The sequence below is a fragment of the Rattus rattus genome, chromosome 11 (genome assembly GCF_011064425.1).
Source record: "Rattus rattus isolate New Zealand chromosome 11, Rrattus_CSIRO_v1, whole genome shotgun sequence".
NCBI lineage: Eukaryota > Metazoa > Chordata > Mammalia > Rodentia > Muridae > Rattus > Rattus rattus.
Window position 1 is genome coordinate 87,300,095 of NC_046164.1, and position 11,900 is coordinate 87,311,994.

The following is an 11,900-nucleotide window of genomic DNA, read 5'->3' on the forward strand; positions in this document are numbered from 1 at the left end:
GGCTTTGTCTCTGGGCAAGGTCTAGCGAGCTCTCCTCCCCAGGCTCCCCGGGGCTCATTGCCCACTTGTCCTTCCCCTCAAGACCTACCACTGATCTCAAACCATCTTCTGGAAACTCACCGAAACAAAACAACCTACCCTCCCCTGAATAGAAAAGAGGAGTAAACACACACACACACACACACACACACACACACACACACACACACACACACACACAGAGAGAGAGAGAGAGAGAGAGAGAGAGAGAGAGAGAGAGAGAGAGAGAGAGAGAGAGAGAGAGAGGCATTAACTTGTAAAACAAATTCACTCCGGCATTCTAAGCATGCACTGGTGCCTAGCAGCCTAGCAGAGCAGCTGATGCACAAAGCCAGCAAGGTACACGAGGCTAGGGTGTCTGTGGTCCCGGTTTTAGTGGCTGAAATTGTAATTAAACTGCAAAGAGAAATGGACGCTAAGATTGGCCTTGACACTAATTACCCGACAGAAAGACATTTATGCAAATCTCCTGAAAGCCTGAACTTCAGTCCTTCTGAACCCTCCCTTCCGTTTGTGCTGGAATGAAAAAGAAAGGGAGAGGGGAATGAGGAAATTTACCTTCTCTAATTCCAACAGATGAAACCTTAATACTTGTATGGCTTGGATCATCTGCAAAGATACAGCAAGAATAAATACTCCATTCCTGGCTTGCAGAAAATTGGCTGTCACAGCTCTAGCATCTTCAACCCAACCCCCCCCCCATAAAAACAGTTATTTTGATTTATGGCAATAACACTAAAACTTAATAGCAGCAACTGGGTACCATCTAGAGGTTTATATTTCTTAAGGAGAAAAAATGGCTAAACCAACAACAAAACATCTAAGTGAGGGTCATAAACACTCTCCTCCCCCATGGCTCCCCCCCTCCCTAGCCTTAAAATCCCCACCCCAACCCCAAAAGGCGGCTGTAAGGGCTACACTTTTCCTGTGATGAAGTTACTGGAAAGTTTTTCTCCACTTGTCCCCCAAACAGTGGGTTTGCACTTTTGCAAAATTCTCCCTGCCTTCTGTCCATACACCTTTGATGCCAATTGGTTGTCTGGGAGCTCTGCCCTCGTCGTGGCCCTAGTGAAGGAGGCTCATAAGGCTGAAAGTCCGCAAGGTTTAAGCACACACGCTGACAGGCGGGGAGATAAATCCCCAGGCTGATTAGAGCTGTGCAGCCTGACCATCATAAAAAAACAAAAGCTGCCGTTCCCCAGCCGCTGCTCCTGGGCCCTCTCAGATGAGTTTATACCCCGGGATCCAGTCCCCAAACACTTGTCTGTGGACAAGAAAAAAAAAAAAACGTTTGCAGTCGACTTGCAGCAACGGACAGACCAGTCTGGAAAGCTCAGGGCTTGGGGGATGGAAGTAGGGTGGACAGATAGGGAGGGGAGTGAGGGGTCTGCTCTTACCAAGTTATCCAGTTCTGGATTAGAAGAGAATAGAGGTTTTTCTGCACGAATCTAAATACAAGTGAGGAGAGGGGAAAGAAAAAAAAATGAAACGAAATGAAATCTGTTCGCTTTCCTACTTTCCTGCCTCGTTTACACTGTTAGGGAACCTCCAGGAGGGACTAGTGACTCAAGTTCGTCCCTCACGGAAACACTTCCAATGTGAACCCAGTAGGCCCGAGACCAGCCCAGAGCGCGCTCTCCCTCCAGCTAGAGCTCTGCTTACGCGGAAAGCTGCTAGCCTGCCACTCCAAAACAGCCACATAGCGTGGTGTTCATGATCTCTTTTCCTAGTGAGCTTTCTGCCTCAGCTTGTGGACCGTGAGTGGGTGGGAAGATGGCAAACACATTCATGGGAAGCAAATCTCAGGGAGGCAGTTACACGCGTGGGTTAAGGGAGACTATTTTTGGAGAGAAATTGCTCTCTCTAAATATCTACTTCTCTATCTCTATGTGTGTGTGTTTCTATGTGTGTGCATGTGTGCGCGCTGGGGGGGCCGGGACAGAGTTCTTTTTTGTTTCTTTTTACTTTTTTTTTTTAATATTTGTTTTGCTGACCTGTTTGGCGAACACCGCTATATCTTCATTGAATGACTCTGACGAGCAGACGTCCCCGCCCGCCACCCCCGGCTCGCGGGGGGTACAAGTAGCTAATTCACATTTCTCAAAAATCAGTGCTAAGAGAGGGAAGAGGGGGTGTCTGCAAGAAAATACAACAGTCACAAACAACACAATGATTAGTCCAGAGTCACCGAAAAAAAAAAAAAAGGCGCCCAAGAGAAACAACCGGAGTAGTTCGAGGCCGAGAGACCCTTGGGTGATCTGATCATCTTTTGCCCTTTTGCTCACCCCCCTACCCAGGTGACGGCTCACCTCCCCCTTGCTCCTGGGGCTCTGAACTCAGAGGCCCAGAGCCCTGGACCGTGTCTGTGGAATGGTTCAGCATATCTGGCCGAAGAAATTGGCAACATTTGCTACGAATAAAACCCAAGCGGTTCCAGCAGCCATTTTGAATTAAGTTTCGCACCGCGACAAACCCTCGTCCCTCCGCCGCACAGGCAACACCGGGTGCCCGGGGAAGGCGCAGGGGCCATGGGGTAGGAGAGGACCAGTCCCTGCCTTCCTCGGAGGCTCGGCACAAAACCCCAGGCTCAGGGGATCTTGGTGGCAGGGGTACAGCAAACTTGAGGAAAGGGCCTCTGTGGATGCAGAATCCACTGTCGCAGGGCTGCACCTACCGACCCTGGCCGCACAGCCCTCCTGAAGCAGGAGGTCTTCCACGGCTCTCCAACAGTGCCCTCCCTTCGCAGACGCTCTCCATAATCCCCCAAGGAAAGTTCCTTCAAATAATTCTACACTTGAGCCTTCCATCTCGCCTGGAGTGGTAAAGCGACTGGCATCTAAAAGGCCTAGATGTCGCTCGTCTCAGCCCATTTAAAAAAAAAAAAAAAAAGACTTTTAATGCTCAAGGAGTCTCGAGCCTTTTTATTAGCCTTCACAGCCCAGCTGGGAATTTAACAGTTTGGGGTCCTTTTCAAAGCTTCCTCAAATGCTCTGCCTGGAGTTTAAACCATTTACAGAGAGAAGGCTAGGTTTTTAAGCAAGCCCACCGCACAAGGGACCAGAAACCAAAGCAAAAAGATTTTCCCCCCAAACCAGGAGGCTCAGCATTACACATTTTTTTAAAGAGGAAAGTGAAATAAAAGTTATTACAAATTTTAAAAATAAAAAAAAGTGGGGGAAGAATGCCCCCTCAAACCCTCAGCACATAGTAGAGTACAAGTAACTTTCAAAAGGCTTTTCTAGTGCAAGCCCTAAGGGAATGGCCGACGAAACACAGTAAACCCTGGCCAGAGAGTCTCAGGAAGAGCATCCCACAAACATTTCTTGTTAAATCCTGCAGGTTTCGCCTTTGAACACACAGTGACAAAACATCCAGAAGTTTCTAAATGTCTGTGTCAATTCAGAGCGGCCCCTCTCCTTGACTTCAGTTGAACAAACTTCTTAAAGCAAGACTTGTTCCCCTTGTCTGACCTGCAGCTGTCCCTCTGACTTTATTGTGCACCGGCAGAACCGGCATACGGTGGCTGAGTAAACTCGCAAGTCAGAACAATCAATGGCTTAAAAGATTTTCCCTAAACTAAAAGTTTCGTTCCAACACAAAGGCGCCTACCCTTAGAAACCCCCCAACGCTCTCGAGCTAAGTCTAGCGGGCAAGGTCTCAGATTTGCTGACTGAGAGGGGATGCGGAATCTTCAGACTGCCACTCCAGCACTGGGACTCCTTTGCGGCCAACGTGGCGGCCAAGCCGGGCGCTGAGCCTGCACCAAGTGCAGTTGGAAATCGGGAGGAGGCTCTCCCGCTCCACCCCAACCCAGTTTCCACGCAATGTGAATGAGAAGTCACCAGCTATGAACTTCTAATCTAGAGTGCTTTGACTTCCCGGTTGCAAGGGCTTGGGAAATGGGGGAAGCATCGCGCCTCGACTCCTTAACTCCTGTCCATTATACCTACCCATAAATGGCGTCTTTATCTCTCTTTAAAGCGTCATTGACTGAGGAGCCCATGCTGGGGGCCATGGCGTTGGTATGAGCTGTGTGCGGGTACTGATGAGAGTGCAGAGGAGGCCCGTGGTTCAGGTGGTGGACCGGCTGCATAGACCTGGCTGCATGCGGGTCCCCATACATCGTGGAGGGGATGCCTACTCCATCCATGCCCCCATAATGGGGTAGATCGTCGTACTGCATGACAAACAGGAGAGAAAAAAGAGTCAGAGGCCAGGCGGGTAAATGGGAACGGTAGGGCACCGAGCTTAGATCAGTCCAGCTGGATCCTTCAACCTGAACTCCGTGGCCTTACATCTCTGAAGTTGAGCTTTCTGTTGTAAAAATTAATTTTAACAGTAAGAACTCCAGAATTCTCAGCGAGACTCATCCGAGATGAAGGTGCCTGTCCTAACTTGTGTCCATGTAGACCAATTCAGAAATCCAAAATCTTTTGGCAAGGAAGGGAGGAAGGAAGAAGGAAAGGCAGAGAGGCATTCTCCCGGAGGCGGAAGGTAAAACATGCATGTTTCTGGAGGAGGAAACCGAAAATCACAACAATAAAACGTGCTGGGACAGTGTAGCTGACCCGCCTAGCTTCACAGAGCCCCTTTTACTTCGGAAGGGGGGGGTTAAAAAATTACGATGGGAATAGTTGTGCCAAGCAGTGAATTCTGAAAGGCTTCTTATTTTATTTCTCGACCAGCATGGGATTGGCAGTCCTGTAAGACACTGAGTTTGCCTTGGTTCCCCAAACTCTGCTAAATTATACAAAACGACCCCCCCCATATATGTTATACTGAAGTGTGCATAGGGAAGCTTGTTGCCTTTTACAGCTGAACATACAACTGGGCAACATTATTTCCAAACTTAAATAAAAGCTATAAAGGAAGCAACTAATATTGTTTTATATATATATATATATATATATATATATTTTTTTTACCCTCACAAACTTTCTCCCTAGAGTAAGAGTCCAGGAAGCAATAGTTACATGTTAGTTTTTTTTTTTAAACAGACTCAAAAGCAAAACATACATGAAAATCTGGGGGAAGGGGGCTGCTTTCAAATTGATTGCCTTGACTGTCTGTGATAAATTCAGCTATTTCAATTTTTCTGTTTTATTCCAGGCAAGTTTCTTTTCTAAGATTTGGAAATGGGGAGAAGGAAATGATTTCCAAAGAACTGCCACTTTCATCCTCTTAAAGACAGAGGTGTGAAGAGTTTGGGAGAATCCTGACATTTGCCTGAACTGAGAGAAGAAAGAAAAAAAATGTGTCCTCCAGTAACTTTCTTTCCCAAAAGGGGCTTTGAGGGCCAAGACACAAATTATGCAAGGCAGCCTTTTTGTAGACCCTTTTCTTTTAAGAAGCCACCTCAGCCGGCCGTCATTGTCTCAGTTTACTTTCAAGGCATTTCCATTCAAATAGGAATATTGGGGAAATTAGGATTGCATTTTTAAAGTGAGTAGCTCTGTGTTTAGTATCTAAGTAGTAAAGAACTTAGCTAAGAAAAAAAAATCTGCAAACTTATTATCTTGCATAAAAGCCCATGCAAATTAAAATTACTTTTAAAAGAGGAATGTTTTTCCAACCAAAACTCCACTACACCAGGACATTCCTTATCTAAAAATGCTACCTACTTCTACTGATATTAAATATGTGCATAATCGATAATAACGCTAAAGTTCCCAGCTGCTCATTTTAATTAAACGTAGCTTTAAACTTTTGGTCCCTAAATGCTTAAATTACAGCACTGGCTATGTAGCATTTCCCCCTCCTCTTTCTTTCCTTTTAAAACAGGTGATTCCTCGGGCTTGTATTTTTATTTATATAGCTGTTGGCTAGGAATCTATAGACAACTTGATCACTTGAATTAATAACCCACGAGTAACATGCATAAGGCTACAAATGCATTAAGTAAACCTGTCGATTTAGGCCGCGGCTTTAGGAACCTCATTCAAAAAGAGAGAAAGGAAAGAGGAAACTTAGCAACAGTGTCTTTCAGCCACGTTTCAATTTAATCTCACATTTGAGTTCCACAATTGTTTTTAATACGTACCCTTTGCGCCATCGGCCTCACTGCCTCCCTTCCTTCTTCAACTTCTAATATATCCTCTTTAAGGCCAGTGTGAAAAGAAACAAATATGCAAACTCCCTCGGAAAAAAAAATAAAGCACAACAGTAACAAAAAAATCCCTTTGCGTCTCCAGCAGTGTGAATTACTGGTCCCAGATCTTCGGTCTACCGGACCTGAAGCAAGGCGCCCGCGTCGCTGAGCATAAAAGCGCTCTGGTTCCACCAAGACAGCAGTGGGAGGGAAAAAAAAGCAGATCTTCTCTTCCCCCCCAAAAAAATCAGTTAAAAAAAAAAGAAAGAAAAGAAAAGAAAAAGAAAAAAAAAGAGCGCCCCTCAGAACCAACTACCAAATCTCATGGCTTTCTGCCACTCCAGCTGTCAATCACAGGCGAGGTTGTCAACGTGGTGAATGAATGATCATCCGTTCTGTCTTCTTCTGGTCAGAACACCTCAAATGTTAATATTCAAATGCACAAAGCCCTAGCGCCCGCTTTCCTTGAATCAGTCCTAATTCCCAATCAGTTTCTCTCTTCTCTCGCTCTCTTTCTCTTTCTCTCTCCCTCTTTGCAACTGCTGCACTGAAGGGAGATTAGAGAGGAGGGTTAAAAAAATGTCTGTCTGAGTTTGTCTTAAAGGAGCCACGATCGATGCTGCCCGCTTGCAGTCGCCGTGCGTGTGTAAAGTGTGTGTTGCACAGGCGGAGAGGTGGATTCCGACCAGAATGCTAGAACCCGGAAGTAGTGGTGGCCATAACAGGTCGCGTCTTACACAATGCATTGGGCTGCAGCAAGTAGGCTCCTCGGCAGGGGTGGGTGCGCGAAGCGAGCTCTGGCCGCACTGGAGAGGCAGAAAGGCGCTCCATGAATTCGCACGCCCAGGCACTAACACCACACACCCAAGGCACAGGCACACAAATGCAGGCTGCAGCTCCCGACCCGCCGACTTTAGGTCCCCTTCCAGCCTCTCTTCCCAAAGCGGACTCTTGAAATAAATCGGGAATAAACGTAGGGCAGGCAGATGCCGGAGTTAATCCGCTCAGTGCTCCGCTCATGAAAGACTTGAAGACTTTCCTCGAAATTATTGGGGTCTGCCAGTATTTTTCGGGGTGGGGTGGGTGATGCCAAAAGTACTGGATTCTCTGCTAGACTCCCGGAGAAGAAAAGTCAAAGCCAGAGCAAGAAGAGGAGCTGGTGCTGGATTGGAAAAGGTTCAGCTCAGGAGTCCCGAGAACGTGGGGTAGCGGTCGCCCGGGCGTTCTGCAAACCAACCCAGCTTAGAGGTTTTCTTCCCTTTTTTTCTTTTGGTTTTGGGTTTTTCCTTTCTTTCTTTTTTTCTACCCCCACCCCGGCCCCGGTGTCAGAAGTGGTCGTAGGGCTGGAGTTATGGAAATGCTTGCATTTTGCCACTTTGGGTCCGGACGCCCCCGCCTCCTCACCCTGGTAGCCCTCAGCCCTAGCCGCGGCGCGAAGTGAGGGAGGAAGGGAGGGAACAATGAGCCGAGCGCCGGGAATGTGCCCCCAGCGCTTGTTTACAAACACCGAGCTATTTATGACCGCCGGAGAGCGAAACTCAGCGCCCGCACCTAGCAGCCAGACCTCGCGGGCGACGGGGGCCTGGGAGCCCCCGGACCCGAGGCTCTTTCCCGATCGCGCAGTCCGCAAGGTTAGCCGTGCGCCCGGGGCGCGGCGAGGCTGCAGAGCTCGGCTGCGCTGCGGCCGGCGCTGCCTTTGTCTGGGCGACGCCGAGGGGCTCCAGCCTCGGCCTTCCTGGGGCCTGGAGACGCTGCGCCCCCCAGCTCCTTCAGCGGCGACGCCCGGCGCCGGCCTCCCAGACCTCCATCCCTCCGTTTGTCTATCTCCGAACCCGGCCCCGGGAAAACTCCCAGTTCCAGAGGAAAAGAAATCCACTTCGGAAGCTGAGATTTCAGACAAAAGCTGACCCTGCCCACAACTTGAAGTCTCCAACCAGCCAGTGGTTTTTAACTTTCTCTCTTGAAATACCACACCCTGGACTTAAAATTGTTTTTTGAGTCTTTTTATTCTCGCTCCGCGCTGGCCTTCAGTTACTCTATTTAGTAGGGGCAATTTTACTCTTTATGTTTCTGAGCCTGGCTCTCTTGGCTTAGATAGCTCAGTCTCGGTAGCTCTCGGAGCAGCTGTAAACCTCACATCCCAGGCAGGGCTCTCAGCTCGCTGGGCTCGGAGAGGATCCCCCCCACCCCCCAGCTAAAACCTCGCAGAAAACTCCCCCTGCGGTCGACTGGAAAATGAGCTCACCCAAATCTCGGTAGGCAGCCGTGGAGAGAGCTCCGCCAATCGGAAGGCGTCCCCGCCCAGGCAGCCGCGCATTGGCTGCGGGGAAAATCAATTATCAAATAATCGATCAGCAGGGAGCTTCGATCTGCTGGGAATGCAAACTGCCATTCCGGATTCCCGCCCTGAAGGTGGCCAAAAGGCTCTCTCCCCCAAAGCAGCCGGCCCGCGCTCCCATCGCCCCCGCCCCCATCCCACCGCCAGCTGCGGACCGAACCCTCACCCCAGGGGCCGGGGAAGGTTTTGAGGAGAGTTCTGAAAAAGATTAGGGGGTTCCCTTCACGCGGAGATTGTTTGGGAAAGGTTAGCATCTCTGAAACGTACTGAAGGCAACTCTTAGGCTCAAAGTCATAGACCTGTTTCCATTCTTCAGGCAGTACTCAAGTTTCTACTGAGTGGGTTTCTATTGAACAGGGGGACACAGGGTAAACATTAGAACCTAGAGCTGGATTTGAGTTCTATCGAGCAATGGAGCCTCCTAGGCTGCATCCACAGCTTTTAGCCGTCTACAAGAGTCAGCTCCGGGCTAGTTCACTCCAGCAGCGGTGCGTGTGGGTTAAGCCTAGTAGACCAGGCTTGCGGCCCTGCAGCCCAGCACTCCGCCCCCAACAACGAACACCTGAAGGGTTGACATATGTTCACCCCAAACCTTCAATGGGCTTTGCCTTGAAAGAGATCCGACTGTTGAAAGCAATAAAAGGCCCCACGACCCCTCATCGTGTGCCTGCCTCTGTGTCTCCTCTCTGTCTCCTTTTTGTTTCGACGCTCAAGTTTGAAGCTTTTACTTTTCCCGTCACATTCATGTGCTCTTTTCTTGCACAAACGCCCCGATGTATCATTTGGAAAGTTAATGCAGACTTGTGCATCAAAACCAGGCATGGAAGAGCCTTGAATTACCTCCTGCTCCCCGGAGGAAGGAGATTTTCTCCCAGTTTTAGGAAGCTGAGCTAGCTGGGCCAAACAGCACACTTCTCTGCGGATTATAGAACCTACGGAGCTGGGCGGACAGCCTGAAAGCCCTTCCCCAGTCCCAGACCAAAGAGGCCCACACCTGAGTGGCTGTCCACCGTTGCTGGGTCTTGCGGGGGGTGGGGGTGGCTGTGAGTGTTATCACCCCAAGAGGCCTACCGAGCACCAGCGAAATTCCCAGGGGGCTTGGAGTGGGGGTGGGGGGGTGGGAAAGACACTCAAACCAGACACCACACTGGGCATGTCTCTGTTAACAATCCTTAAATGAATCGCAAGGGAAATCGTCTAAGAGCAATTTAACTGGGAGAAATTTACTGTAAAATACACGTAGATGACCTAGTCTTTAAGAGCCCAAGGGACTCTCAGGCAGACTTAAGTAATGGCTTAGAGTTTCCATAACTGTGCGTGAAGGTTTTCAAGTTTGGACAAGGTCAGTTTTGATAAGCTGCCTGTTTTTGAGACCAGGACTAATTTGGAGTTCTTGCTTTTCAGTAAATTGTTTTGTTTACCCGTCTCGGTGGCAAAGAAACTCACGGGTAAGAAACTTTTCAATCTTCAAAGCAAGGACGAGGCTGTTGGTTTTATGAAGTGATGTGTCACCTTCCCTTTAAAACATACTTTAGTTACCTACCAGCAGGTTTTTCCCCTTCAAGATGAGGAGAGCTTGAACTTGTGAGCCTAAAAGAAAGCCCTGCTGGTTTTGAAAACTTTCCACTTAAGAATGCGATCCGAGCACTTGCTTGCAGGCCTTCGTGGATTACTTCTGAACACTTGGGCAACTCAAACACTTTTACAATGTAATTACAGTAGTACGAATTGTTTGCCCAAACCTCATTCTGGATAAGGATTTTACAATTAGCAAACAGTTATTACAGTTGGGACTTGCTGAGAGGAATTGCATATGTATGGAACTGTAAGATAGTAGCCATAAAAAAAAAATACCTCTTCTAGCAAGGCAGCAATTAATCATCTATTAAAAGGAAAGGGGAAGAGGTAATTGGAGGGATCTCAGAAAGTTACTGTGGCGTAAATTACCGCGGTGTGTGTGTGTGTGTGTGTGTGTGTGTGTGTGTGTGTGTGTGTGTGTGTTGCTCTGGATGGCCCTAACCCCAAGTTTATTTCAGATGTCCCCCTTTAAAAGACTTTAAGTAGCGTCCCGGTTTTTGCAGAACGCTGGTGTTCGGTGGTGTTCGGTTCTACTGACATCTCTGCTCTTCAAGAGGCAGTGCTGTTGTTTTCTATTTTCCTTTCATGGTTATCTTCCCAAAGATAGAATGCAGGGACTAAGAAAGAGACCATCTGAGCTCCTGCTCCCTACTGTGTGTCACCTACCCTGTTGGGAGGCCTCTGTAGCAAGCAGTGTCCATCTTGGCTGTTGGGAGTTGCAGAGACATTCCTGTAACTCTTTGTTCTCCTGTGAGGGACTCTGCAAAGTTCATATCCTGAACTGGGCTTTTGTTTCAAAAGTTCCCACTGATGAGTCAGACTTCAACGTCTTGAAATTAAAGAGGCACCTCTGAAGGTAAAAAAAAAAAAAAAAAAAAAAAAATGTGTGGGCCTGTTTGCTAGGCCACCACAAATAAAGTCTTGCTAATCAATGGAGTTTGGCAGCTGTGTTCACAAAATGATAAGTGTTTATCATCTGTCACCTCGCTTTAAGATCCCTGTTAAAATGTGGTGGTTGCTCTTGAGGTTCTCCTGGAGTGTGGGGGGCTCGGGATTTGTACTTCAAGAAAAACATTATCAGTTCTCTGCCCTCCAAATAGCCCCCCCCACATTAGCATTTGCATTTAAAAAAAAACAGAAATGGGGGGAGTTTAAAGAAAATGGATTTGAAATCTAGTAGAGATAGTGAAGGAATGCGGGCGATAAGCATGCGATAGGAGAACACTACCAGAAGTTTAAAGCTAATGGATGACTGTGAGGAAACCGAAATAAACTATTTAGATGGTTATTACAGGGAGAAACCTGGTTAGGTGATAGGAAAGAGGGCTTAAAGCCCAGGATTAGGAAAGACGTTAATCAAGCCTCCCAAAGCAACCCAGGCCACAGGGCTGGGAGAATTGTTTACCACATTTTGCTTCAAAAAACAAAGACTGTCTGGGTCCAGTTCACAAGTCAATGAGAGGTCAGACTCAGCTCTCTGACCATCCCAGGGAAAATGCCTGACTCACTATCTACTGGCTGCCTAACAAAAGTCCAGGAAAAACAACTGTTGGAGGCTGGTTGTCTTCCTTACTACTTTTCTATTTCAAATCATTAAAATGCTTTGGTCTCTAGAGAGGAGAAAACTACACTGGTTAACATAATTACCAGCTCTGACATTTTCAGAACTTATAGAGGTCTTTTATTAATTAAATAGAGGGCTTAATAAAATATTCCTAATAAAATTTATGGTTGTCTTAAAACTTTCTAAACAGTGCTATAAATTCTTAATAAAATTAACTGGGAAATGAGTTATTAGCCTGCACTTTGCCTTCCTCCAAACCTCGACGGGGTCTGCAGAGTGGAAAGAAATGGAGT

At 47.7% G+C, this 11,900-nt stretch overlaps 1 protein-coding gene across 3 annotated transcripts in view; it reads right to left on the reverse strand.

Moving 5' to 3' along the window:
• Window positions 1-6,841, reverse strand: part of Meis1 (Meis homeobox 1) — a 140,607-nt gene extending 133,766 nt beyond the window's left edge. The window contains exons 1-5 of one of the 3 annotated variants that reach the window (XM_032916385.1): window positions 6,080-6,841; window positions 3,990-4,216; window positions 2,034-2,175; window positions 1,437-1,487; window positions 598-648 (exon numbers count right to left, since the gene is read on the reverse strand). In XM_032916385.1, coding sequence (XP_032772276.1) covers window positions 598-648; window positions 1,437-1,487; window positions 2,034-2,175; window positions 3,990-4,216; window positions 6,080-6,091 — 483 coding nt within the window. In that variant the 5' untranslated portion in view covers window positions 6,092-6,841. Of the gene's footprint in view, window positions 1-597; window positions 649-1,436; window positions 1,488-2,033; window positions 2,176-3,989; window positions 4,217-4,334; window positions 4,425-6,079 lie in introns of those variants that run through there. The other 2 variants (XM_032916386.1, XM_032916384.1) reach the window with 2 other exon arrangements.
• Between the last annotated feature and the right edge of the window lie 5,059 nt (window positions 6,842-11,900).